Consider the following 22,527-nt stretch of genomic DNA (forward strand, 5'->3'; position numbering starts at 1 on the left):
CACAAAGATGTCTCGTGCAGCATATGGGCCTGCATGCCACTGTCCTGGCTTCTCGGTGCCATGTCAGCGATGCAGTGAGGAATACTGTTCTGTGGTGTTGTGTGTAGACAGCTCTGCACAAATCAAATCCAAGTGTGAATTTCCAGGAGTTCTACCCACGAGTTGGGGTGTGAGCTGCAGTGGGAGAGGCAGGGGGCCTGGCCAGAATGATGGCTCGCATTTCTCTTCAGCCATGGTGGTGTCTTAATGCAGGTATCAGAGGAGCAGAAAGATGCTGTTTTGCCATTTGCTAATTTTGTTGATCTGGCAGGTTATGATTGATTTTCCCATGTTGACGCAGCCTAGCATACCAGAAATAAATACCAGCAGGTGTGTAATTCTTTCTGGACATTGCTAGAGTCAGTTTGCTTATGTTTTGTTGAGAATTTTTCCTAAGTTCAGAAGAAATACTGGTTTATAGTTTTGTGGGGTTTTTTTTACTGTCTTTATTTAGTTTTGATATCAAGCTAACACTTCATTAGCTATCAAGGTAATAACACATAAATGAATTGGTAAGTTTTCCCTCTTTATTTTTTTGAAGAGATTATAAAATTTTTGTTAACTCTTCTTTAAATGTTTGGTAGAATTCTCCAGTGAAAGCACCTGGGTGTGGAGGGCTCTTTTCCAAGAGATTTTTAAAAAAATTTTTTTAATTTTTATTTATTTATGATAGTCACAGAGAGAGAGAGAGAGAGAGAGAGAGGCAGAGACATAGGCAGAGGGAGAAGCAGGCTCCATGCACCGGAAGCCCGACGTGGGATTCAATCCCGGGTCTCCAGGATCGTGCCCTGGGCCAAAGGCAGGCGCCAAACCGCTGTGCCACCCAGGGATCCCCCCCAAGAGATTTTTAATGACAAGTTCAGCTTCTTTAATTGTTATAAGAACCATTCAGGTTGTCTGTTTCATCTTGGTTGAGTTTTAATGGTTTGTGGCTTTTAAGAAATCGTTCCATTTCTTCTGAGTTGTTGAATTCATGAACTTAAAGGTGTTGGTGGTACTCTCATACTTAGCGTCCACAGGGTCTGTAGTGATATTCCTGGTTTCGTTCCTGATATGGGGGATTGTTGTCTGCTCTCTTTTTATCCTTGTCAGCCTTGCTAGAGCTTTATCAATTTTATTGATTATTTTGAAGAAGCAACTTTTTGTTTCATTGATTTTCTTTATGTCGTTTCTGTTTTTGAGTTTCATTCACCAACTCTGGAGCACATATTTTAATATTTGCAGCCAAGCATGGAAGAGTAATTCTAAGGGTGGAGCAGGGAAAGATTAGGGAGGCTTCTGTGCAGGCCTGCCCATTCAAGAAGAGGGAGGTGAGCTGCAGACATTATTTCCTGGTCAGAAAGAGAAAGTGCTGGGAACAAGACACACTTCATCTTTGTGGCAACCTAGACCATGACAGACTGTCTTGCCGTCGATTGTCTGTCCCCACACAGCTATGTAAGCTTGGCAAGAACAAGACTGGGAGAAAGATGGGCTGCTAGGTACCTGAAGGAACAAGGTTACTGGGTTATGTTCACAGGTGCTCACCCCATATTTTCCCTTCCAGTTTGGCTTCAGAATTGAGATGGAGCAGCCCTTTGTAAGCTTAGAAATGCCAGATGAACAAGTCCAGCTACAGTCTAGTAGCCCAAGATTGGGTCACTAGGGCACAAGATCCTATTGGCCAAGAATGTGATTTTAAGTCAATATTCTTAAGCTAATGATCGCAATAAAGGAAGTTGTGTTATGATAATAAAACCCTCACCCAGACAACATCTGAGCTTGTACTGCCTATAAATTCTTGCTCCATCCAAGCAGGGTAGGTGGAGGTGAGCTGGAGTGAATCATAAAGCCATCAGCAGATTCTCAGCCTGTTGGAATGTGTTGGTAATGAGCTTTGGAAATTGCTTATCTCAGGTTTTATTCACCCTTCTGAGCAATGTAATTTTGAGGTTGGATTTCTTTTTTTCATGCCCTGAGCTGCAGGAATTCAGTTCTTGGTTTCTTGTCAGGCAGGCATAGTTTATGGGATCTGGGTCTAATTCCTTTTATGAAGGATTGTTTCAGTTAATAAAATGTATCTCTGAGATCATATAGTAAAATTAACTGAGGAGACCTTTTGTGATAAACTCATTTAGGTGTTTCTGTTGAATATGAGACTGTAACACAGGAATTAGGAGTCTTAGCACAGGGAACCCCTGAGGATCATCTACTCATCAGTAACTTTAGTTTGTATAGTGTTTAGAAGTTTACAAAGCACTTTCCTTTATATTTTTCATGATTTACAGGTATTTTCAGGTCATCCCATCTCATCCCATCTTAAAAATAACATTGTTATTTTTTGCCCTTACCTATTAAGAAACTGGCTCAAGAGTTAAGTGGTTTGATTCACATTCTGCAGTCTGCTGGGGATTCAAACCTGTGCCACTTCCGTGCTTCAGCATCTGCACTTGTGAGTGGAGGTGACGATGGACTATTTCTCATTGGGACATGATGAGGATTAGATGGGGTTACATATGTAAAGGGCTTAGAATATGCCTGGCATATGATAATGGTTTAGTGCGTGTTACAGACTGTGGTGCTGTAATGGTGCCCATGTTTTCTGAGTTCCTGAATCCCGTGTAGTTTTTTTAATGCAACAGCTGCCACCAGCGTATTAGCTCTGAGCTGAAATGCTCACATCCTGGCTAAGCATGTGAGACTCCTAGAAGGCATGGGGGGGGGTGGGCGGGGGGCCTCACCTGGGAGCTCGTTACCAACACAGCATCTGAGGGCCCATCTCAGACCTGCAGAACCACACTCTGCATTTTAATAAGCTCTGCAGGACGTTCATATGCTCCTTGAAGCAAGCTGGAGAAGCTCTGTCCCTAGTGAGACACTGATCAAAGACTTGATGTGTTGTAGTTCATCTGTTTTAAGGTAAACTTTATGGTTTTGGTTTTTTGTTGTTTTTACATTTTAACATCTTATTTTTATGGGCAGCATGTTTCTTCCTTAGTAGAACATTCAGTAGTCATTTAACTTTTGATCCAGTCTTAATTTCAGTGAGATATAATATATTCTACTGCCTCTTTGTCTTTTCTCCTTCCATGTTCTTCTGTCTCTGTATGTCCCTTGTTTCTGACTCTCTTTATCTGACTTAGGCTTATAATAGATAAACATGCAGCTCTAACTGGCTTCTGCTTAGTGGAGAGATTTCCACCTGGTCACTTTATAAGCCGTGATTTCCAGTCCTAGTTTTGTGACACTGAATACCTCTGGTTGGTATCAAAAGTGATATGAAAATCAACTTTAAAAGAGGATTTAACTCACTTTTAATTAAAACACAAGCACATTAGAACAAAAGAATGCTAGTTGTAACTGCTCAGGAGAGGTGAGTCATTTTTTCCAAATCAAAGCTGGCCTTCCACGTGTCCCACAGGACTGATTTGGGGATAGATGCCCAGACAGCATCTTCCTTGTCATGCTGGCCACACACTTTTCATCAGCCACCCTCATCTAGCCTTTAGATTTCCGAGTAGGGATGCAAATCGTGGCCAGGTTTTCCTCTTATTAGTCATGGGCCTGTGTGAACAAAAGTGGGTCCCTCCAGGGGTGACAGCCGGAAATGAGCAGGCTTCTTGTACTTGCAAATCAGGTGCACCTGTGTGGCGTGCGCTGGGTCTTGTGTTGTTGGCTAGATGAATGAGCAACCTGCTTCCGCATGGATTGCTACACTTAAATTAGAACGTACTGCAAGCTCTTTCACGGAATGGGAGGTGACACAAAGGAGAACTGATGGGGTGAATGTATTTTAGGGGCAAAGATCTGAAATTGTAAGTTCACTACTTTAAGTATCTCTTATGCTTCTCTCCCATGTGCTGTGACTCTGTGGAGGCGGGCGGTCATTTGATTTCTTCTTTCCTTTTATGAACCAGTATTAATATAAACCAGGTCCAGTTCTCCAAGTTCATGTTAATCCTCAGGAAGTTTGCTCCCCACATATTCAGCATTCTGAGAAGGAAGCCATGTCGGACCGTCAACTGCCTTTGTGGCCCACAGTTTTCTGACAGGCTGGGGAGACCCAGCATTTCACTGATGGCTTTTTTCCATAAATGTCCCCCTGAGTAGGTACCTGTGGCCAAGTAGGTATGCTCCCTGCCAATCATTCAGCCTTCTCTCTGGAAGAAAAACAGTACAAGGCAGGGCAGGAAGGCTACAGAGAAAAAAACAGAGCCGGGTCAGGCTAAGCCACTTGTTTTGCTGGCTTTGGGATCAGGGAAGAGGCAATAGTGGTCTTGTGTCTCGAGAGGCTAGACAAGAGGAAGCATGTTCAAAGCAGTCGCTTGCAGGTAATTGGAAGGCAGGGTCATATTAGAGGCTTTTCTTTGCAGGGAAGGTGTTGGAAACACTGTAGAATGCTCCGGGCTATGGCTAATCTGGAATGTATCCAGTAGGAAAAAGTTGAGGCTTGATTGAGCAAATGGTTCAGACATTGGTGACACCTGTTTGTATACGTGGCGAGAAGAGCCAAGCAGGAGGGCGAGTCGTATAAAGGGAAGTTAAAGGAGCCAAGGAAGACCCAAGCTCCTGCCCTCCACACCATACCCTCAACTGTATGATTTTCTACATTGTGTGTGTTTTAAAATTTAAAAGTTTAGTTTAGTTTTTTTTTTTTTTTTTAATTAAAGAGGTAATGTGTTTGACTGAACCTCCCTCGTGGTTGAAAAGAACCAGCCTATAGCAGCCCTACTCCCTGAACTCTGGGATCTGGGAGTTTCCTTCCCCTGCTCTGAGCCTCACATCCTTCCAGAAGTGATACTATCTCTGTTTCTTCTTTTCTTTTTTAAAGATTTTATTTATTTGACAGAGAGAGTACATAAGTACAAGGGGGGTGCAGCAGAAAGAGAAGGAGAAGCAAGGAGCCCAATGTGGGGCTTGGTTCCAGGACCCCGGGATCATGACCTGAGCTGAAGCTGGATGCTCCACCCACTGAGCCCCCCAGGAGCTCCAATTCTATCTGCTTGTTTCATTCCTGGCTTGGACCTCCCTTTGGGGACCAGCCTTGGGCAGGTCTCCTGGCCTCACATAGGAAAGTATGTTTCCTCTCACTTCCTCTCCTGCCCTGTGTCCTCCCATGGCCTTGCCTGCCTTGTGCTTTTTCCTTCTGTGTTCATCTACTCAGTGTCAGGTGCTGCATGCACGGAGTCCGCCAGCCTCCCATCCCCAGCATGCCCAATTCTGTGCATTTCTTTTTTCTTTCTCATCAAGGCAAAATTCACCCAGCAAAGCTTTTTCTTAAGACATTTTTTTCTGCCATTTCTGCATTATTTATTCTATCTCCTGAAAATACAGCCCAGACATCAGTATTGATGAGGCCAGTGAGGTACCATGTCCCACCTCTCCAGGACCTGAAGCATGCTCACCTTTCCACCCTATTCACACACCCTGGGTCCGTTGTCTCTGTGCCCACCTGGCCTCTGCCTTTCTTGCCTCCCAAAGCATGGGGCAGCCTGTCTGTGGCAGCAAGTGTATCACCTGGGGACATTAAAGAGGTCTCTTGACTTTTTTTACCCTGTGAAGTTTTCCCAAAGGCTGTCATGGATCTGTCATGACTGTCATTTTCCTGGCTCCATCCTATCTCTCAGTACAACAGCTCAGTGGGCACCTGGGAGTGCAGGACCCGCCTGGGAGTGCAGGATCTTTGAGCCGACGTGTCACCTCCTTCGCCAGGACCTTCCTCTAAATTAGTTGCAACCTGCTTTCACATTGGCTTAAAGTCCAGAGAGCTCCCTATTGATGGCCTTCTGTTCAGAGGTAGTAAGGGGAGGCGGTGCTTTTTCGGAAGCCCCAGAACCATATTGGAACCCACAGTTAGGACTCAGCAAGTGTTATGTGTCCCATTGGCCCCGAGAGAAGAGGAAGTTAAGTAGTCAGCTATCTGGTTGGAAGGACTCAATGCATGTACAACTTGAGGTGTGTTCCAGTGCTGTGATAAGCCGCTGGGATGCGGGGCTACAGGCAGGCGGCTTTGGGCAGAAACAGCGCCTGGCACGTTTGGGTAGCTCTTCCTGCCTCACACTAGTGCCGAGTCCCGTGCCCTGTGCAGGGAGTCTGGTCCGGCTCCACTCTCCCAAGCTCCTGTCTGATCTGATGGGCACCGTAGACTCTGCCGCGGCACACACTGAAGCTTCTCTCCAGAGAAGTCCAGGGAAGATGTAAGTTGCTGAAGAAACTAGAATTCTCTTCCCTCTGAAAACTGTTTTTGCTGGCTGGGAATCATTCATAGTCCTGATAGTCTATAAGGAGTAGGCAATTTTTATGATAGGATTTACTATTTTATGGGAGGTTACCTTCTGAGTAGCCACATTGGCCAGCACCAGAGCCCCCCTGAAAGGACAGCCCCTGCTGGACTTATTAACAGATAGACATAATGAAAACATCAACCACATATTCAAATTTTTAAAAACCTGTTTGGCATGCCTGGATTACTTTAACGGTGTTTAAAGTCAAGACTTCAATGCTAGTATTCTAACAACCCTTAAAACTAAATGAAAATGCTTTTTTTTTTTTTTTAAATTTATGATAGCCACAGAGAGAGAGAGAGAGAGAGAGGCAGAGACTCAGGCAGAGGGAGGAGCAGGCCCCATGCACCGGGAGCCCGATGTGGGATTCGATCCCGGGTCTCCAGGATTGCGCCCTGGGCCAAAGGCAGGCGCCAAACCGCTGCGCCACCCAGGGATCCCAATGAAAATGCTCTTATGCTAACTCCTGACCACCTATCATCACCAGTATAAATCATGATCTATCAATCAATATCAATGATGGATTTCAGCTCCTCCCATGTGAGCTGGAAAGTTAACAGGCAGTGGGCAGTGGGCCCCTAAAATAGAGGAGGGAAAGGGAGAAGGGGGAACATACTAGGGGGCCCCAAGAGAAAAGGCAGGGAAGAGAGGCTGCCAGTGACAACCAAAACTGCAGCCTCATCACCTGGCCTCCTGTGCCTTCTGGGAGGGCAGGAGGCCGGCCGTGATCTGGAGACACAGGGGCAGAAAGCTCTGCTGGAATTACGAAGGAGAGGTAGGCAGAGATGGGGCTGTGCTGTGCTTCTGGTTTTGGAGGGAGTGCTTGTACTCCTGGGTGCAAACCTCTTTGTGAAAACTTTGTCCCCAGAGGACCTCCCGCTAAGGCACTGCTCCCTTGCTGACAGCAGTACAGTGATATTTGCACAGAAGGGTGTATTCCTTCTACTGTGTTTGTTTGTAGGTCAAGACTTCCCCTTATCTTTCAGACTCCAGAATACCATTATTTTTCTCCCTGAAAACATTGTTCTAAGCATTGCACAGTAAGAGAAAAACACACTGGGGAGTTATTACCACCTGGGGCCGACAGAGCTCTGGAGCATACCTTGTAGTGGAGAGTCTTTCCCCTCTTTCCCTTTCCTAGTTTTGATTTGTTTCCATTTAAACAGTTTGATTTGAAGAATAATCAAAGGGGAAAAAAATACCACCTATATTTCCCCTACCCTGAAACAGTCAACTGCTTTTATTTTATTGTGTTCTTATCTTGTCTTTATTAAGAATACTTTCCTCGAGGGGCCCCTGGGCATCTCAGTCAGTTGAGCGTCCGACACTTGATTTCAGTCCAGGTCATGATCTAAGGGTCCTGGTTCTAGCTCTGTGCTCAACATGGAGCCTGCTTAGGACTCTCCCTCTCCCTCTCCCCACTGTCCACTCACGCACACATGTGTTCTCTCTCTCAAATAAATAAATCTTTTTTTTTTAAAAGGACTATTCCATTTTTAATGGTTTAATGATATTTCTTTTAGTTGATCTTTTAAAAAAATCTAATCCCTCCCCTATTATAAGTTGTTTTAAGGTAGTTCCAAGTTTTCCGGCACTATAATGCCACAGTGAACATCCTTGCTGGGCTAGTCTCTTCTCCTGGGGACTTTTCATAGAATAATTGCTGACAGTGTGGGATCTCCCTGTCAGAGAGGAGCAATGTGTCTGCCACCTGCTAGATGTAGCAAAGATGCTTTCAGAGGGTTTGGCCCGCATCTCTTGCCATCAGTGGTGCTCGTGGGCTTGCCTCCTCCACCTGCCCAAGACAGTCCATCTTGTCCCTCTCATCTCTTTTTCCCCTGGGCGCCCTCTCAGCAGCCTCTAGACAATGGGTGTTTTGTGAATCAGTGTCCTCTTGCATCAGCCAAATTTGGTGTTCAATCAGCTCTTCCACAAGTTAGCAAAATTTGCTTGAGTCATTCTGCAGGAATGTTTATGCCTTGCTTCCAAGAAAACTTGCAGGTTTTGGCAAGAAGCCGGGCCTGACCACAAGCCTTTGAGTAATAGTGGGGCCTCACTTAGTAGTCTTTTCTTTCTTATGTATTAAAATCTTGCATTTGCCTCACCTCCCTGGAAGGTAGCTTGACTGGGGGTGGTTGGTGCAGGTCTTTTTCCCTCTTGCTCTGGAGTCAAGTTTCATGTTGCATGGAGGAGAAGTAATGCTTGTCAAAGAGTATAGAAAACAAAACTATAGGGGCACCTGGGTGGTTCAGTGGTTGAACATCTTCCTTCAGCTCAGGTCATGATCACGGGGTCTTGAGATTGAGTCCCGCATTGGGCTCCCTGTGAGGAGCCTGCTTCTCTTTCTGTTTCTGCCTCTCTCTCTGTGTCTCTCATGAATAAATAAAATCTTAAAAAAAAAAAAAACCTATATAATACATAAATGGAGGGAACTAACTCATGATTCTAGTTTGTTTTTTTTTTAATTTTTTTTTAATTTATTTATGATAGTCACAGAGAGAGAGAGAGAGAGAGAGAGAGAGAGAGAGAGGCAGAGGCATAGGCAGAGGGAGAAGCAGGCTCCATGCACCGGGAGCCTGATGTGGGATTCGATCCCGGGTCTCCAGGATCGCGCCCTGGGCCAAAGGCAGGCGCCAAACCGCTGCGCCACCCAGGGATCCCCCCTCTAGTTTGTTTTTCACGAGAAAAACCGTGAACCATCCTGGTGGTTCTTAATTTCCACTTCAAAACCTGTAACTATATTACTTTCTCTACCATTCATCAGGACTCCAGAATTGGATGTTTCTGAAAAAGAGAGTCTAGAACCCCTCACTCATACTTGAGTTATTCTACCTCAGTGGTTATCTCATGTAGCTCATGCTGAAACATCTTTGCAGGGGAGGGAGCTCACTGAAGTTTAACTTTGTTCCATCCTCGCTCTAATTAGAGGTTGGTGGGCTCTCTTTCTGTAATCCCTGCTCTTTGGCCTCTCACTGGAGTGATATTAAAACAAGACCAATGGCCCCTTCATGCCCTTGTTTGTTGCATTTCATTATTTGACATTTTCCTAAGATAAAACTGTTTCTGGCTCCCATTTTTCAGTTGAGACAGTGGATTGAAGGCCAAACGGCTCTGGCTGAGGAGGTGTGGAAGGGCTCCTGCATGACCTAATGCAAATTCCTGGTGGCACCATCAGGGTCCCTGGTGGTGATGATGGCAGCCAAATTAAAGCAATATTTGCATAAGAAAAACCTGAAAATTCAGAGTGTTGTGAAAAATAGAGCAACACAAAATAGAGGAAGATCAAAAGCTGGGGATTAGTAAAAAGAAGTGGATAAGGAAGATGGCATGAAGAGAAATGGGGAAAGTAAATGAAAATGAAAGCATGCAAAAAATACATGAATCAGAAAATTGAATTTGAGAATGCAATGATTAGGAAGAAGGAAAAATAATTCTGTGTCACTGGTAATCTGTAGGGGCAATAGTCCCAGGAGACTCATTCATCAATACTGCACCCCTAAACTAGGCCAGATCCTCCTCCCCATTCCATGTTCCAAACACCAGGTCAGCCTTTTGCTTATTGTTGGCCATTCCATGGGTCTTTTCTGCCCCACAAATAAAGGGCTAGGCCCAAGATACCTGAAGGGGAGGACCATGCTCTAGACTTCTACTCTATCCACTGTGAGGGTCATGCTGGCTTGGCCAGAGTGCCCTGATACTCAGTCAAACATAGCCTAGATGTTGCTGATATCAAAAGATATTTGATAAATGTGATTACTTTAACATCTATAATCAGTTGAATTTAAGTATAGGAGATTATTCTCAATCCCCTGGTCAGGCTTCATCCAGTCAATTGAAAGGCCTATTAAGAATAGAACTGAGGTTCCCACCATCAGCTCCTGCTCCAGAATTCAGACTTGTCAGTGCTCTCAATCATATAGGCCAAATTCCTGAAGTAAATCTCTTCATGTATATATAACACACTAGTTCTCTCTCTCTGGTAGGAGATACATTCCCAAATCTTTAATTATACTAAAAGTTTGTGTAGCAGGGGTTTGAGTACTTTATTAACTGCCTTGCATTTTGTCTTTACTCATAGATGGCAGTCTTGCCACCACCACCACCACTCCCCGCCTCAGGATGGCCATGCATTCCCAGCAGACAAGATACAGAGCGTGTGTACGGGCATGAGTGTGTGCTGGTTGCTTGTGAAAAGTCTTAGGTTTTAGCTTAAGGGAAGTAGAGGAAAGAAGATTTCAATAAAGGGGATTCCTTACCACTCAGGATGGCCTCTCCTTGCTGAGTGATTTTTCAGGACATGATGCAAACCAGGTTTTAAACTAACAGTGATCTAGTGTTCATTGCTCTGTATGAGTTTTTGGAATCTTTTTAACCACTTGGGGCTTTTCTTTATACGTGTGACTTGAGAATTTTACCACAAAATGAAAGAAGTACTTATATTTCTACTGATAAATATTCATTGAACCACAGACATGCTGGAGCAGGTAGGGTTTCAGTCTTCAAACAAGCATGTAGTGTAGGATCTGTTTCCAAGGAATTGATGATCAGATCAATGTGTTCAACTCAAGTGCCTGTTTCTGCTCTTCTGCCACTGGTGATTATCAATTATATTATTATTGATAATAGCATCGAGGCCGCAGATGTCACCAAGGATCTGGGTAGAGTGGAGCTTGACAGCAAATTCGAGCAGCCTGAGCTGCAGAATCCAAAACATGAACCTTTGCTCCAGTACGGAGTGTGGTGAGGGTAAACTCAAAACCTGGCTTGGTGAGCATCTCCACTGAATTACTACTTACGACCGTTTCTTTTCTCTGCCTTTTACATCTGGGTAAAAACGAGAATCTACTTCAGAAAATCCAAATAGGGCAGGAAGGAGGAGTTAGGAAGTAAAGATATTAAAACTTTACCCTCTTCTCATTTGTTCAGTTAATTGAATAGTAACTGACAAAACATAGATGGTCATTTTGGAGAACATTTAGGAATTGGAGGAAAATGTGGCTCCTTCCCCATGTGGTGACATAGTGGGGAGAATCCTTCTAAAGTTTTATTTAGTTAGGGTCACTATTAGCTCTCATACTTATAGATCAAAAATTACTGATCTTGGGTGGCTCACCTTTGGTGTATTTTTTTTTAAAGATTTGTGTTTATTTATTCATGAAAGACACAGAGAGAAGGCAGAGACATAGGCAGAGGGAGAAGCAGGCTCCTCATAGGGAGCCCAGTGTGGGACTCAATCCTGGAATTCAGGGATCACGCCCTGAACTGAAGGCAGACGCTCAACTGCTGAGCCACCCAGGCATCCCACCTCTGGGGTATTTTGAAATCCTTCGAAGTCAGCTCTAAACATACCAAACACAATTATGGAAGAAGAGAGCCAAGAAAAATAGCATGGTAAGTGTAGGATGACTTCCATATTTGTATCCTTTACAGTTTGAGCACCGTGTGGAGACTTCAGGCTGTTTGGGATGTTGACCAGGAACCTGAGGGAGGACAAGGGCAAGGGAACATCTGCAGAGTCCCTGCCTGGCTGCCTTTCAAGACATTCCAGAACTCACAGGGTTCAGGAATGCCACAGCAAGTGCCTTTAGGCAGCCTGGGGAGAGGACCAGAAGCCACCCTTCCGGCCCTAAAAGCGTGATGAGGAGGGAGAAGGAGGCAGGAATGCCTGACAATTGGTTTCTTGCTAGTACTGGACATTACCATGGATCTTGTGCTTGAGTAAACTGGATAAATTAGTTTACTCTCCTTAGCAGTCAAAATGAGTGTATGGTGGGATGACTTAGAACAAATAGGAAACCTAGTAATGCATTATGATAGCCAAGCAGACTAACAGAACTTTGCGAGTGTTATACCATCAGGTTTTGGAGGGTTGTAGAGTGATGGGTGCTCACTTACAGTGCTGGAGGCAGTGAGCATGGATGGGTGCAGCCATTCTGGAGAGCACCTAGCATTATCCAGTAAAGTTGGAACATGAGTGCCCCAGGACAGCAGTTCTCCTCCTGGATGTGCACCCCACAAGCCAGAAATAAGAACATTACCAAATATGCATGAACAGTAGGATGGATAAGTAAACTATGATTTTATACATCAACAAGGGTGGACAGACTACAGCTACACACAACACAAATGAACCTTAAAAGCATAAAGATGAATGAAAGAAACAAGTCACAAAAGAATGCATGGTGTGAGTCCATTTTGAAGAAGATGAAAATAGGCAAAAAGCGAACCATGGTTTAAGAATGTCAACATAGATGGCAGATCTTAGAAGTAGAGAAATGGTTGTAACAAAAGCCTGGATGTTTGCCTCTGGGGAGGAGGGAGGAGGATGCGACTGGAAAGACAGACCTGGTGGTGTTGGTGGGTAGGGGGCGGGGTGCATTTTCTCTCTCTCTCTCTCTCTCTCTTTTTTTTTTTTTTTTTGCGCTTTCTCAATCTCTAGACCACTTAGGTACTACTGTGTGCATCTTTGTTGATCTCTCACACACACAAAGATGGATAGAAAGTGGTTCTTTCAAAGTTTCCCAGTCATGTCGAAATGGTACTAGCCCTTCATGGGTGACTCTGTCTTCTTGGTTGTTTGGCTCCACCCCCTTTCTGGTCCTCCACCTCAGCATCACTGAGGTGGTCCCAACATCCCATGGACCTGAGGCACTGGCATGTCTTCCCTCAGCAGCTGATGCAGGTGATTGAGGTAGAGGGTACAAATTCCCTTCTTCTCTGGACCTTGTGAGTAGCTTGGAAGTCTGGAAAGCCGAGATGTCACAGCAGCCCCAGAGATGGAGGAGGAGGCGTAGAGGAGGAGGGACAGCGGACAGCAGGGGGAGCTCTAGCATCCAGTTCTTGAGCCCAGAGAGCTTATCCTAGACCTCCCTGGGCTGCCTGGAGGGCAAACTGGCTTTCCCTGTTGGCCACAGGGCCTGGTAAAGCCCTCCGATGAAAGCTTTCCTCTGCCACATGGACATCCTCTCCAGTAGGACGATGGATAGCCCTTTCAAGGAAAGGTAAAGGATTTGCTCTGTAAGAGGCCGAGTAGGGTGGGCCACTCATCTGAGCCTCTTCATGGGGGCCAAGTGGAGGCACCATGTGTGGATGTGTCCCTGGGGGTAGGGGCAGGTATGAGATTTCCACAGCAAAGCATTTCATCCTCTGCCCAGGGACTCTAGTCACTGGGGGGCTGCCAAGGAAAGAGGTGCCAGCCAGTGCAGCCGCTCTTGGTAGTCTCTTAGAGAAGGCAGACTTGGCCTAGCTGTCAGGCAGATCTCTCTTATAACTGTGCTCTGTTTGTGGAAGAAACCACTCAGGAAATAAGAACTGGAGACTTAACAGTAATTCCAGCAGTGTGACCAGTGAAGACTTAGGGGAAAACCTGATGGTTTCCCCATGTCTGCCTTCCTGAGAGCTGAAGTACCCAAGGTGAACATATCTTTAGACATCGAGGAACCGGCAGTGGAGTACCAGGTCACGCAAATATGTGCTAACGCATTCCTCCTCGTTCCAGCATCAGTGTGAGGTGGAGGCTGTATAAAGAACAAACCAAGTAACACAGAGGGCCAACTTGACATCTAACCTGAATGCGTAACAACTTGCCTCTTGCTTTGCAATTCACATTTGCAGAAGATTCCAGGGCCCCACCTTGCTAACAACACACAGTTCTAAGCTGCATTTCATCAAAGAATGTCATTTTTACAAACTCATTAAAAGCTGGACAAGGCTGGGCTTGCAGGCAGGCAAAGCCTGGAGAACGACTCTTTCATTCTTTTGCTGGCCGTGGTCTTAGCATCCAGATCTCAGGCAAATACATAGAAAGTCCTTCTTGCACTTTTTCACCAACACCCGGTTCTTACTTCTCCCCCTTCCCATCCTCCTCTACCCCTGCCCTCTCCAAAGCTGTGAGTGATACACAGCTTATAAAGTAGAGAAGGGAAGACAGTGGGGGTAGGCACAATAAGGCGGCAGGTGGATTACAGGAGAAAGTGAGTTGGTATTTGACCATGTCACAAAATATTTTCTTTTCAGGATCTGTTTATATGTTATAGTTTTGTCGTGAAAAGTCTGATGAAAATTCTGTTACAGCACTTTGGAGGGTATTTTGGGACCATACTCTAAAGAGATTAGGTTGAAATGAAGGCAAGAGAATTGTCTTTCCAGAGGACTCATCTGTATGCTGCCCCATTTTCTCCATTCAGGAAGGAATAGTTTCTCCGAGTGACCTTGACCTTGTCATGTCAGATGGCCTGGGCATGCGGTATGCATTCATCGGACCCTTAGAAACTATGCATCTCAATGCAGAAGGTAGGCTTTGCTTCCATAGGGGCGAAGATGGAAATTTTGTGCTGTTGAGTGTTCTTATGGGGTTTGTAAACAGTTAAGTTTTGCCTTAAAACACACACACACACACACACACACACACAAAACTGAATAGAAACAGGATCATATGAAAGAGACAGTGCCGGCCCTGGTAACCCACAGATAAGGGCTGGGGCAGATTGCTGTGTCCTGAGATGACAAGCCACATGGAATCCTGGAAACTCAGGACTCTGTGTAGTAGAGAGCACTCAGGTGGGGGTGAAAAGAAAGACAAATGAGGGTGTTATCATGGAGACTTTGCCACATGGCGTCCACCCTGACAGAAGATAAAGTTGTGTTTTCCTGAGAAAGATGATTCAGTTATTTACAGAGGCAAGACAGTGAAGTGACCACCTGTGCTGTACATATCTTCTGCCTAAATATGAACAGCTTCTCTGTGTGACTTGCTGAGCTGTACATTCCCCTCCAGAAGGCTGGGAAGCCAGGAGGGTGGTGGTCTGTAGAGGAGGGACAATTCAGGGCAGCAGTTCAGGCCAGGTCTGTCATTTACCCTGGAAGCCTACTTCAAAGGGCTTGAGGAGGTAGGTACAAGCCCACGATCTAGTGACTCTAACAGAAAGATAAGTTGAGAAAGGTGAGAAGCTTCCAAGAATGAAATTGTCCGTCACATTTTAAACAATTCAAAAACAAGGCACCTTTTGAAAAGCAAGCACTAAAACCTACCCCAAACTGAGATTTTTAAGAGCTACGAATGATGTCACCTAAATGTCATTACTACTTATAATTTCAACATTAAGAGAGTTATGAGTAACTTCTATTACCTTTTTGCTTTTCTGTGTTGTCGTAACTTTCTACAATTATTGCCATATTATCTTAATAATTATATTATTAACTTATAAAACATGTAGAAAGAGAATAGGAATATTGTTTTCAGCTCCATGGTCCACGTTGAACCAAAGTGTTGAGAAATTGGAGCTTATCCTGAAGAAGGTGACCAGAGGAGAGAGAGAGAGAGAGAGTGTGTGTGTGTGTGTGTGCACGCGCACATGCACGTGCGCCTGTCTGTCCATGTCTTTTGTGGGGGTGGAACCGGATTGAAAGAGTGGATGTGTTAGGCAGACAGGTTTGGGTTCAGTACACCGCAGGAAGTTTCTAATAACTGGAGCTGAATTTGAGGGGGCTGAATTTGAGCATCCACATGCTACAAGTGGATAAATATTCAGAGCCGCTGAGGGCTGGTTGCCCACCAGTCAGGATGTTTAGATATGGAGCAGAGATACGGAGTAGAGATACCTGTAATGAAGTGGGAAGTTGGAATAAGTGACCTCTGGGAGTCTGTTTGAGTGAGATTTTATAATTCCACAATGTTTTGGTAATAGTTTAATTTTTGCCACAGTAGTTAATGAAATAGAATTTCTGATGAATAAGTCAAGGCAGTTTTTAGCAGTCGTCTTCTTGCAGGTACATGTATGGTGGCTTGAGTGGATTGGTCATGTGTGTAATGCAGATGATGCGGTTCAGTAACTGACTTGACTCTTCCTCAAAACTGCGCATGGCCAAGAGGCACTGGGGGAATAGAGGACTTTCCTAGCAGGAGCATATCACTTCTGTGGTGGGACAATGATCGAATACAGGAAGATAATGTAAAGACAGAGGCCCTCATAAAAGTAGAATAGGAGTTTTGAAGTATCATTAAAATAAAGTATTGGAGAGAAGAAATGTGTAGGAAATATCAGAAAGGGAGACAGAACGTAAAGACTGCTAACTCTGGGAAACGAACTAGGGGTGGTGGAAGGGGAGAAGGGCGGGGGGTGGGAGTGAATGGGTGACAGGCACTGGGGGTTATTCTGTATGTTAGTAAATTGAACACCAATAAAAAATAAATTAAAAAAAAAAAGTATTGGAGAATTTCAAATGCTTTTTTAGCCAGTACCTTAAAAGTGGCAAACCTATTCAACATTTGACATATATAGAGACCTTGTTCGATAACCACCATGTTTTTCTCTTTTTACAATTTTTTCTTCAGAAAAATGAGATAATTCAGGTATCATGAGACATCAATAGGGAGACAACTGAGAGCAGCTTTGATTCTCAAACAAATAGAAACAGAAGCCAATGAAACCAGAAACTCAAGAGCCAAATAGTGCGGCAGACAGGAAGGAGGCCTGTAATAATTTTTCAAACAAAGTAAATATGATAAGAACACCTAATTGGCTTAATATGATAATGATGGACAGATGTAGTTTTCAACTTCAGAGCATTCCAGAGACTAGAATAAGACTATTATAAGATGTGGCTTGAGCCAGTGGAAATGTTCATTATTCTTCATGGTGGCGTCCAGAATATCTCAAGATTGCAGGGGAAGAATTCTTTTTTTCTGAAGTTGTTTTCATAAAGTCAGCGTCTCAGGTTAAGGCTGGTTATTAGTCTTAAAGCTACAGTTTACCTGCAAGTGGTCAAAATATTTTAGGATTTGTTTTTAATCTCATAAAATGGCACCTGAAAAATGAGAGGCCAGCATGCTTACTTTGCCTTTTGGCTGCTTTTCAAAGGCAACCCCCCTCTAGGACAAGCTCTCAGAATGGGGGATCTGGTTGGCGGAGCCAGTCAGCCTGGGTCCCTCCCTGCCTTCCAAGCTAACTAGCTTTGTGCAGGTGAGTTCCCCCACCAGTAAAATGGGGATGGCAACAAGGGTGCCATGAGAATTAAACCAGATGAGAATTAAACCAAATCGATGGCTGGCACAGGTGAAGTCCCTTGATCAGTGTGTTATATTCATACAGAGTGTGGTCTTGTTTTCTTAATTCACTTAGAGTTTTTTAACTCTCCCCAGAAGAAAAATGGAATGATTAAACATTAGGACATTTTTGCAACAGAATGGCCATATCTCCAGACTTTAACTATTTGGTTTGTTTCTTTGCTAAGCTTTTAGACTATTAGTTCATCAGGAAACTGCTCCGTTTTATACCTGGCAGCTCTTTGGACACCTCCTGGGTTTACCTCTACCTAGGGAATGATGGTCTCGGAATCTGACAGCCTCTGGAAATCACCTCCAGTGGAAGTCAATTTTTACCATCCTGCCTCATAAAATTTCCTCCTGTGTGTAGATGCTTCTCTCTCTCTTTTTTCTAATCAATATGCCTACTTGGTGGGTTTGGCTCATTTACATGGAGCTGTTCTTTTCAATGAAACGGGTGAGCTGCTAGAGTGGGGACTTTCAAGAGTTAAGGGGACCCAGGTAGGTTTCTCTCTCCACCTGCTTCCCTGACCTCAGGTGAGGTCTCACTCACACAGGTAGGAATTAGGTAATGCTGCTCTGTGCTTTGGGGCCTCTTTGATCTTCCTCAATAAGTTCTGTGAAACTCTGTCTCTTAAAAGCAGGTGAACTCATGTAGATGTGGGTTCATAGGCTATGTGAAAACTAGACTCCTCTGGTGTGGGTAGCGGTAGTTAGGGCTCTCCAAGAAACTGAACACCCAGAGCATGTCACGGCGCTGTTTCCACAGGTAGCAACGGGGCTACGTGCCTGCTGCACACATGCAAACGGAGGAAGGCTCTCTGCCTATTCACCCACCATGGTTATGCTGAAGGTTCAGGAAAGCACACCATCTTGCCTTTGAGGGCTCACCACGAAAGACTTCCAAGTTAGAAAATATCATGATAAACTAAGTTTAATTTCATGAGAATCCATTCTTTTCTCCATTTTTCCTCATTCCATAGGAACATCTCTTAAGAAATTTGATTCAAAAGTCTTCTAAAAAGCTAAGCTCTAGTGAGTTTGGGGGGCAGGGGGCAAGAAAGTATAGAAGAAAAAAATTAGAAGTAAAGACCAAATTTCATAGTAATATAAGGGAAAGAGACTAGCAGGATAAAAGGTGGTTTCTTTTCCTTGACATTTCCAGTGAAACTGGTGTTGTGTAATAATTGCCACTCAATCCTTTCACAGTGTGGAGAAGCCAAAATTATTGTTGGAAATAAAGTCGAATCCTCCTTTTAATAGTTCTCTGATGGAAGAGGAAATGTTACAAATAACAGTAACTGATAAATGTACTGGAACTCTGTAAACAGTGGGACACGGCACAGATCTTGACTGTAAGTCCCCACGAACTTGTATTTTGGGCATGTGGGAGAGCCCTCCTCAGGGAGCCAGGCTCCTCTACAGGGGAAGCTCGAGGGTCTGCACACACCTACTCTATTGGGTCCTTAGCTTCACCACAAACAACAGGGCCACTTATCCCAAGAACCTGAGTGCGTGTTATAGAAAGTGTTATGTTAGAGTGAAATTATAATTGGTTTCCCAAACAGGTGGGAGAAGTTATGAATTGTACTGTAAGGATTTTAACCACATTGTATTCTATTTTGAAGAAATATAATGCTCTTTAAAACGGCTGATTTTATAAAAGGCAGCAGGGAAAAAAGTTATAGAAAGCCCTGAGGAGATTAAAACTGACTTCACAGGGACAGTGAAAGGTGAACACGTCATATTCAGAAGACGGAAAATAACCCAGAAGTGAAATGTGGTGTGTGAATTGAATCCTGTGGTTTATTGCTGGTCACGTAGGCGCGGGAGGTGCGGTTGGTTCCCGAGAGGGGATCCGTGGAGCTTCTGCTGGCAGCACAAGCGAGGAATGCACAGCTACAGTGATTCTTCCTGTTTTCTTCTCATTTCACGTCTTTATAATTTACCCAATTCTTGTGTCTCTGCTCCCCCAAAAGGAATAAACCGTATTTGTGTCTAGATTTTATCACCTTTCGTTCGAATAAATAAACAAATGGATACAGTGAAGTAAATATTTAATTTCCAGAAGGAAACAAATGTATAGGTTGTTTTCTGTGTTCCAGACATGCTAAGCCCTTCAGGGTACTAGCCAGTGCTGGAACAGGGAGCATTTCCAAATTCTGAGTTTGCAAGTTACACTTGAGACAGAACTTTTTTTTTTTTTTGAAACTCCTTATGTTAAAAAGAGTATCCACCACTTAATGGTAGGTGCTAACGTCAGGAAAGTTGGTAAGTTTGAAATGTTTACCCTTCAAAAACGGTTTCTCTTCTAAGAGGGAATTGGATATAATTTTAGCACACTGGAAGAGAAAGAAAACCACTTGAGCCAAATAAAATTAACACCAAGTGATTTTTTTTTAGGCTTTCATATCAGTGTAGGTCCACCAAAACTAAACTCCAAAAAGGCCGTTTTTTGGTTTTTGGTTTTTTTAAAAAGGATATCCCTTGCTGGTCATTTTTATTTTGAGTTAATCATACAGTTTTTGTGGAATAGGTGAAAGCCAAACTCTGGGATCTCTGTAAATTCTACGGTTTCATTTGCTCCCTGGTTATCTTTTTAGCCTGACTGACCGACTGCTGAGTCTTTCTGGTCTTGAAAAATGTTGGAAATGGGCCAAAGGGAGAGCAGTGAGAGGCTCAGCCCCCATCCTCAGGGGGCCCAAGACTTGGGCTGATGCCTCCACGTACCTGGGTCCAGCTGCCCATCTGACTCATGCCCAAGTGCACGCCCGCACTGGCCCAGCCTCAGCTGCCTCCTGGGGCTGGGGCGGGGGACAAGTCCCGGAGGAGCTCCGCTGTCTGCTGGGCAGAGCGGGCCAGGGCAAGCCTGCCCCGGGTGGGGGACGAGGCAGCCTGGCTGGTGTTCCTCTCGGTGCACCTCTAGTTCTAACAGAAGTATGAGCTTCAGCCTCATGTAGTCCGCCTGCTTCTGAGTTACCACGCTTCTCCCTACCTTGCCCCTCAGCATAAGCCTCTTCTTCATGTCTCACATCACAATCCTAGGGCCCTATTTTAGGATCCAAGACACTGGCTTCCCCAGGGCCCCGAAGCTGCAGAAGCACAGCAGAGCGGCATAGCCAGGGATAGGCCATTTGCACCGGGGACCTTATAGACACATTATCAAAGGAGATATTTTTGATGAAAATAGGACGTAATGTGATACTAAACAGTGCAGGAACACGGGCCAACCTGACAGAGGCCCCAGGTCCCATCATTCTTTTAGGATTTTAGGATTTGAGAGGAAGATTGAATGGTAGCACTGGTGAGGGTCCTCATGCCCCAGCACCAGCTGACCAAGGTGGACGCTCCCCTGGCCTTCTTCAGCCACAGGAGGAAAAGAATGTCATTAATCTGACCTAGGGTGAGACCCTCTAGACGGATGTCCTAGTTTGGAGTTATATAGCATTCTTGCTGATATTGTGGATACGTGTTTTCATATGATTTCAGGTATGTTAAACTACTGTGACAGATACAGGGAAGGCATGAAACGTGTCCTGAAGACTTTTGGGCCCATTCCAGACTTTTCCAGGGCCACCACTGAAAAAGTTAACCAGGTATGTAGATTCATTGTAGAGGATTGTGTTAGCTGAGCTGAAGCACTGGGTCACTGGTGAGGTTTTATTTGCAGCCAGAGTCTTTGCCCTTGACTTTGATTATTCCTCACTCCTACCTTTGCCTGTCCACAGTTCCATTGTGGTCATAGCAGACCCAAGAGCAGTATGACCAATGAACTGGGAGCTTACCTTGATTGTCTTAGAGGAGCAATAGCCTTCTGTGAATTTGGAAAGTTAATGTTAATTGAGGATGTACTAAGCTTCTTTGGTCTTTGAAAGCAAAGTCACAGTTTGCATAAATAGGGACAATTACTCTCCCGGTAAATTAATTTCTCTTCATGCTCTGGTTTTTTTTCTATTTCTTTCTTTTCCTTTTCTTTTTGTTTCATTTTGTTTCCTATTCCCAGGCCATGTGTGTGAATGTTCCTGATGACCCAGAGCACTTAGGCGCCAGAAGGCAGTGGAGGGACGAGTGTCTCCTGAGACTGGCCAAGTTGAAGAGGCAGATGCAGTCCCAGTAAAGCTTCCTGCTGAGCTCCCATCCTTCGTTATTGGGAGTCCTCGTTGGGAGAATCACAAGCACTTAATTGAACCTGGAGGCCAGGTGGTCTTCATGCAGATTCAATGGTGGGGCCACAGCGGTGGGGCTGAGAGGTCCTCTGATCACTCCCTGGCCTTGGGTGTCACAGCTGCACTGGAATCTGAGGGCTGTTGGCTCCCTGCAACTTGGGCAAGCAAGAGAACAAATCGTCTGAAGATTTTCACCTTTTATTTTTAGAGATTCCATACAGCGGCATTTTATAGCCAATGATTGTGGTTTCAAGTTTATTTTAATCTGTAGCAAAGTTTTGTAATGATTTTCTAATCTCTTTCTGAGTACTCTGTGGCCCTGCATTATGAGGCACCTACCTTCATTTTGCTAATGCTTATTCTGAATAAAAGTCTTTCCTTGCATAAAGATGTTCTTTTTCTTCTGGTCTTTCTGAGAAAGACAGTGTTTGATTCTGATGATTGACATATTTCAGAGTGACCATGATGAGTGATTAAGCAAAAACTTTGTTCTAGGTCCTTTGTCAGCCATTCAGTAAAAATCCACCAATTTGGGCCAGTATTTCCCAAAGTGGATTCCACAGTGAGTGCCTGAGGGCTCGATGGTAAGATGTGTTTGGGAAACTCCTCTGACTGCCCCACTCTTGTCTATAGGATATTAAAGGCTCCAAAGTTCTACAGTAAATACACCAGTTTAACCCAACACCATATTATCTTCTTTGACATGGAGTCTTGTCCCAGCACTAGTTCCTCAAATATTCTAGCAAATAGCAGTACGAGTACCCCTACCCCCAGTAAGGCCAGCACATCACAATAGTTTTGATCACAGGAGGCCACTACAGGGCTCCCTGACAGCTCCCAGCCCAGTGACACTCCAGCCTTTCAATTTCAGGTGACCAGCTTCCCAGCTTCACCCAGTAGGGAGAAACCTTTGCAAAACTATGGTGGTGTTAGAACCAGTGTCCCCAGTTAAGAACTGTGTGGAAGTTGTTATCCTGGCCCAGTGGCACATACACTCATCTATCACATTCATCGA

General features: G+C 44.5%; 1 protein-coding gene across 2 annotated transcripts in view; it reads left to right on the plus strand.

Annotated features, from left to right (window-relative positions):
• Window positions 1–21,900, plus strand: part of CRYL1 (crystallin lambda 1) — a 145,313-nt gene extending 123,413 nt beyond the window's left edge. For both annotated transcript variants that reach the window (XM_038573515.1, XM_038573514.1), the window contains exons 6-8: window positions 14,489–14,594; window positions 20,836–20,942; window positions 21,350–21,900. In XM_038573515.1, coding sequence (XP_038429443.1) covers window positions 14,489–14,594; window positions 20,836–20,942; window positions 21,350–21,463 — 327 coding nt within the window. In that variant the 3' untranslated portion in view covers window positions 21,464–21,900. The remainder of the gene's footprint in view (window positions 1–14,488; window positions 14,595–20,835; window positions 20,943–21,349) is intronic.
• The last annotated feature ends 627 nt before the right edge of the window (window positions 21,901–22,527 follow it).

Source organism: Canis lupus, chromosome 25, assembly GCF_011100685.1.
Source record: "Canis lupus familiaris isolate Mischka breed German Shepherd chromosome 25, alternate assembly UU_Cfam_GSD_1.0, whole genome shotgun sequence".
In the NCBI taxonomy this organism is placed as follows: Eukaryota; Metazoa; Chordata; class Mammalia; order Carnivora; family Canidae; genus Canis; species Canis lupus.